The sequence below is a fragment of the Macrosteles quadrilineatus genome, unplaced genomic scaffold (genome assembly GCF_028750875.1).
Source record: "Macrosteles quadrilineatus isolate MER2022 unplaced genomic scaffold, UCM_ALF_1.0 Scaffold_8__2_contigs__length_117827958, whole genome shotgun sequence".
NCBI classification, from domain to species: domain Eukaryota; kingdom Metazoa; phylum Arthropoda; class Insecta; order Hemiptera; family Cicadellidae; genus Macrosteles; species Macrosteles quadrilineatus.
In genome coordinates this window covers 3,752,493-3,758,492 of record NW_026542601.1, presented here as the reverse complement: position 1 = coordinate 3,758,492, position 6,000 = coordinate 3,752,493, and the positions used below count along the sequence as shown (strand labels likewise).

General features: G+C 30.5%; 1 protein-coding gene across 1 annotated transcript in view; it reads left to right on the top strand.

The window, feature by feature from the left end:
- Window positions 1–5,174: 5,174 nt before the first annotated feature.
- LOC128999929 (allatostatin-A receptor-like) overlaps window positions 5,175–6,000 on the top strand; it is a 34,301-nt gene continuing 33,475 nt past the window's right edge. Inside the window, exon 1 of the mRNA XM_054426715.1 lies at window positions 5,175–5,876. Within this exon, the coding sequence (XP_054282690.1) occupies window positions 5,190–5,876 (687 nt within the window). The 5' untranslated portion in view covers window positions 5,175–5,189. The remainder of the gene's footprint in view (window positions 5,877–6,000) is intronic.

Below are 6,000 nucleotides of genomic sequence, written 5' to 3'. Positions count from 1 at the left end.
CATATTATTCATATATATATAATTATTTGTCTATTATTTACATTTATTTTATTTACTGTTTGTTATTTATTTTTACATTATTATTTGTATTTTACTTCTGATCATAAAACGGATTCATAGTTAGAGCATGCTCTTTATAAATCAGCTGTGCAAAAAAATACATAATAAAAATTATATTTTGGAAGAAAACCATATTGTTTTTATCTGTAGGCCCTACCAACGTGTGTGACAACCGAAAATTAAAAAAATCAAAGTGCTATTGAATATTGACTTTGTTATGGCTCTGATAAAATGGAAATTATTATTATCGTTATTATCGAGAGTTCAAAAATTATAGATGGGAAACCTTAGAATAAAAATGCAAATGATATACAGGCTTTCCTTTTGGATTCATTAAATCTTTTAAGTTTAAGGCTTTTCCAAAAAAGTAGTGTGCATATCGCAAAGGATTCCAAAATAATAAATACACATATAACATTGATCAGACAGAAATCGTGTTCCCCACACACCACTGAACATGTGGTGTATCCACTCAAACAAAATGCCAACAAAAGGAAATCTTTGTGGGATGTTTGGTTTGTGTGGGTTTTTGGTAAACCTGATGCGGTTTAGGATTGTAGTTTTTGTTACTAGCTGGCGTCAATGTGCAAAGATTTGTTTGAAAACTCAAATAGGATTTAATATATCATAAAAAAATGTCATCGATTAAGTCTTAAGTTTAGTTTTTAAAAATGGGTTATTTTTATAAATAAAAGTAATATAACTATTAATAAAAAATCTAATTTTGCACAAAACTGCCCACGCCTTGATTATGTTCTTATGTCAAAATATACTTGTATGTATACACACTTCAACTGGTTTTTTATGGTGCTGAGTCAATCGGTTGGTTGGTGGATTTCCACTAACTACCTACTGCATCTTACTTAGTTGTTCAAAATCTACCCTAAGTTGCAACTTCATCTGGTTTCCAAAAAAATATGATATGTCTCTCAAGTAGGTTGAAGAACTTATCCTACTAATAGTCATACATGACGTTTTTAAACATCTAAGAAGATAGTTGCAACTAAATTAAACATTTGTTATTAATTTCCATCGATATAAGAAACAATACTACGATACTTGTTTGTGTTAGCTAGTAAATACTTTTTATGCTTACTTTTTATTTATTTATTTTTATTTTAAGAAGTGAGAAAAACTCGTAGAAGTGAGGGTAAACAGGATGTTTTTACACAACCAATAATAACTAACAGAAATATTCAACTGACGTATTAACATGCTGCAATGTCCTAAATTTTAAGTTTATACTTAAATCGTGTTTCTTATGTCTTAACCAGAAGCATAATCTAGCAGCTGCATGATTAAACATGATAATACATTATTGTATTGGTAAAAAAATATTACACAAACTAATTTTAAACAGTATTACTGGCTTTGTTTCATCAGAATATAATATGGTGATCGTGTGTAATAAATAAATAAATAAATAAATAAATAAATAAATAAATAAATAAATAAATAAATAAATAAATAAATAAATAAATAAATAAATAAATAAATAAATAAATAAATAAATAAATAAATAAATAAATAAATAAATAAATAAATAAATAAATAAATAAATAAATAAATAAATAAATAAATAAATTAATTAATTAATTAATTAATTAATATTTATTCTGTTCTTTTTGGTTCGAACCAGCAACGACCGGCACCTCAGTCCATGAGACCCCTTAGCTCAGTCGCTTGGTAATTAATGTAAATTTGGTAAATTTTGTGAGCTTTATGGTATCTTATTGTGTATTATTTATAAAATGTGTATGTGCTATCTTAAATAACAATATTTAATATTTTGGTAGATATTTTTGTAAAGAGAAAGTTTTGAAGTGAGAGAATAATGCTATTCTAGAAGGTAAGTGCCAATCACTATCAGGTTCCGGTTCATTGAAAAGTGCTAATGACGATCTGAAGTACCGCAGGGAAATACTTCAACTTTATACATCGCAGGTTTTAAAAGTTTTTACAATCAAAGTTGTAGTTAATATTTTATAGACTACCAAACTAATAACTTGTATCATTAATGGTATTAACCTGTTTGTTTAAATAATGGTGATAGTAAATGACTTCATAATTTAAAATATTTATTATAAATTTCATTTATATCATCCAATCTACCTTATTTGTTATAACACCGTTGTATTTCAAACAATAACATCAAATTATCATGCCATATTTGAATTTAGAATTTTATTTGAAAACACAATAGTTATATTTAAATTTCTCAACGTTGTCAAAATTGGTGTTGAAATGAAATTTTAATATTTTTAACATTAGACTTATGGACTATCAAGTAGCTATGAAAGTTTTAAGAAAATTTAAACAAATGGGTTGTAACATATACTTGTAACAAATAAACTACAGTACAGTAGCAAATTGGTCAACAGATGTTGGTTATGCGTTTTATATTTATTATTATGCGTTTATATATAAACACATAGAAAACAGTTCTATAATCATTATAGGTAGGGAATTCAATTAAATATACAAATATATAAAACCACATTAACCTGTGCATTTATAAATACTAGAATATTATACAAAAGCTCTAGGATGATATAATCAACGGTTTACTTGTCGGTGATAGCATCGAAAGGAAATATAAGAAATTGATATTACTTTTAAAGAGCAATACTAGAGAAGGAAATCTTATTAATTTATACTTTGCAGTTAGGGTTTCATATTTATAGTGGTGGTTTTGTGGGCAGTGTATTTTCTATTAGCTTATAGTAATGAAAAACAGCTTTCCTGGTCGGCTTAACCTTTCACCTTTCTTTTTCTTTGGCTGTTAGCTATTAATCTATTACAATAAGTCTCATGGTAAAACCTAGGACAAATTTACTTTTCACTTTGAGGTTGCGAGAGGTCAAAAGCACAATGTCCTCAAATGAACGTATATAAAAGTAAATAAAAGAAACGTCTTATAACACTTAAAACATATATTTACGCTTATACTGTTACTCACAAGACTACTTACCACCTTTTATGTATATTTACCGTATTGTGAGTAACAGTATAAGCATAAATATGTTTTAAGTGTTATAAACGTTTCTTTTATTTACTTTCCGTAAATTTAATAACACGTACAGTGCTGGTCAAGAAGTTATTCATAAGTACTTGTTCTTTTGCACAAAAACTATACGATTTCCATGAAATTTTGTACAAACGTGTAAATCTACATATGTATGAATACATTTGTGAACCAGCATTATCCGACTATGGGAATAGGATTTTATAGAATAAAAGCTGGTTTCTCTAATTTTTACACAATTTCCCTTGCCTCATTCCCCAATTATTTAGTCTGAGGTGTAAGTTTTAATTATTGGCAAAGTAAATATTATCTCAAACATGATAATATAACTTTCTGCTCTCTATAGCACCAAATTGTTGAAAACATAGAAAATATAAAATACAAATATTTCATCAGCTTTTATAAACCCCCTTGTTTATAATTTTATATAACAACTGTTCAACCACTGTTAGCAATATGGAGTTTAAAAAACTTATATCTATAGACATGCAATTTTTTCATTAATCATGAATTAAGTAATTACTTTTCATAATCATTAGTTTGGAAGACATAAACTGATTAAGACATATACAGTTCAAGGCTGTAAATCAATAATTGATTATTCAAATGGCAGCCTATTAAGTCATAACTCATACAATAGAAGCAACACATAAAGGGGTCATCCTTGCGTGAAAACCAATTGCTCGTAGATATCATCGAATGTCCTTTGATCAATCAACCTTGTCAAAGTCAAGTGGCGTTGTTTATTTCTTTATATATTTGATTTTAGAATATTTCAGATGAGACTTTTGTGTCTCTTTCAGTAATTTGATTGACTTCTTTTTCTTTTCTTTTCTATTTTTTATACTGACACTGAACTTTTCGATGACCTTAGATGACTTATTTCCCGTGTTTCGCCTACATTAGCAACTCGTGTTTGAAAAAGGAATTTGTTTTGATTTTAAGTTTCTGTATGAATATATATATATATATATATATATATACATAAATATCAGAATACTGCAGGTGTCGTTTAATGTACACAGGGAAAAAATATTCAATTACTTTGAGGTAATCAATGACTTGTAAAACATGAAATTGGTACAGTAACTGAATTCTCAAATATTTCTTATTCAAAAAATGAATTTGCAGTAATTAATACTTTCATAGAAACCAATTTACAAACTTCGTAGAATTAATTAACTCCGTATTTTCGCTTAAAACAGGAAAATTCATCTTGTTTCACTACTAGGAAGCACACATCCCTAAAATAGAGGTAAAATGTTTCAGTGACGGCGTTCTAATTTAAATACAAGTAGGCCTACTAAAAAAATAATATACAATGGTCAATATACAAAGTCTAAAGACATGTCTTGACTTGAAATATATTTTTATTGATGAGACGTATATGTTAAGGTGTTAGATTGAAACAAATCCAAACTACCATAAATAAGTGCTGTCAAATGTGTTCTATTCTTTACTCACAAAATTTCTGTATATAATGTTTTCAGCAAAAAAGCCTTCAAATATGTATTTCTATGAAACATTCACTTGTCTATATCATTCTGGAGCAAGACGCTGGATACGTCTGGTTCTCATAAATGGACCAAATATACTGTAAAAGATATTAGAAGATCTACTTTATTTGAAGTCAATAATGATTCTTTGCAATGATTCAATTAAATTATTAAAATGTAAAAACAATAAAGATAAAAATGCAATACAATCGTATTTTTCCTGAAAATAATACATATGTTAACATTACTTGTATACAATTTATAGTAATAAAGTACCCTATCAGATATTTTATTTGAAAATATTATAATTTAACCCGAAATAAAAATATTACGTTTAGTTTTTTCTTTTTTTCTGTATAATCTCAAAATGTCTCAAAATTTTTAAATTTTTTATACCATAACAAGCCGTATGTAATATAAACTATATTGTAACATTAATTACAGTTTAATAAGCTCAAATGACATCTCCCTACTCATTCCTATTGAATCGCACGTTCCCGTGGCGTGTGGGAGCGATCGATGGTGGTTCCTCTGATCTCCGAGCGCCACCGTCGCTCTCCTCTGTCGCTCCCGCTCGTCAGTCGGTATGAGAATCTCCTCATAGCCACATGGACGACTCGCCAGGGGTAGGCGAGGCGGTCGGGTACACCCAGTGTGTCAACCAGTCCGGAAACTTCAGCGATATATTCGCGTCGTTCTGCCAGCGTAATTCCTCCGGACTGATTCCAGATGACATGGAACCAGAGCTTCGAGTTATGGAACAAATCGTCAGCATCGTGGTGCCGATTTTGTTCGGCATCATCATCATCCTCGGGCTATTCGGGAACGCGTTGGTCGTCATCGTTGTGGCGTTCAACCAGCAGATGCGAAGCACCACGAATTTGTTGATTATAAATCTCGCTGTGGCCGATCTATGTTTTATTGTTTTCTGTGTTCCCTTCACCGCTACGGACTACATCCTTCCCTTCTGGCCCTTCGGAGACACCTGGTGCAAGATGGTCCAGTATCTGATCGTGGTGACGGCCTACGCGAGTGTGTACACCTTGGTGTTGATGAGTTTGGACCGTTTCCTAGCTGTCGTGCACCCCATCGCTTCCATGTCTGTTAGGACTGAACATAACGCTATTTTAGCCATCGGTGTTACATGGATTGTTATTTTGGTGACGTCAATTCCCGTGTTCCTTTCCCACGGGGAAGTCAAATATTACTATTCTTCCACGGAACATACTGCTTGTGTCTTTCTCGAGAGGGACCCAGTCAACAGGCCAGATGGATACAACAAACCTGCCTTTCAGGTAAATTACAGTACCTCAATGAATATTCAAGAATATAGCAACAGTTAAATATTGGCTACTTTAAGAAAAGTGCGTATTGCGGTGGGTGTGGCCTGTACCAGATGTTAAATTTTTCCTACTACTC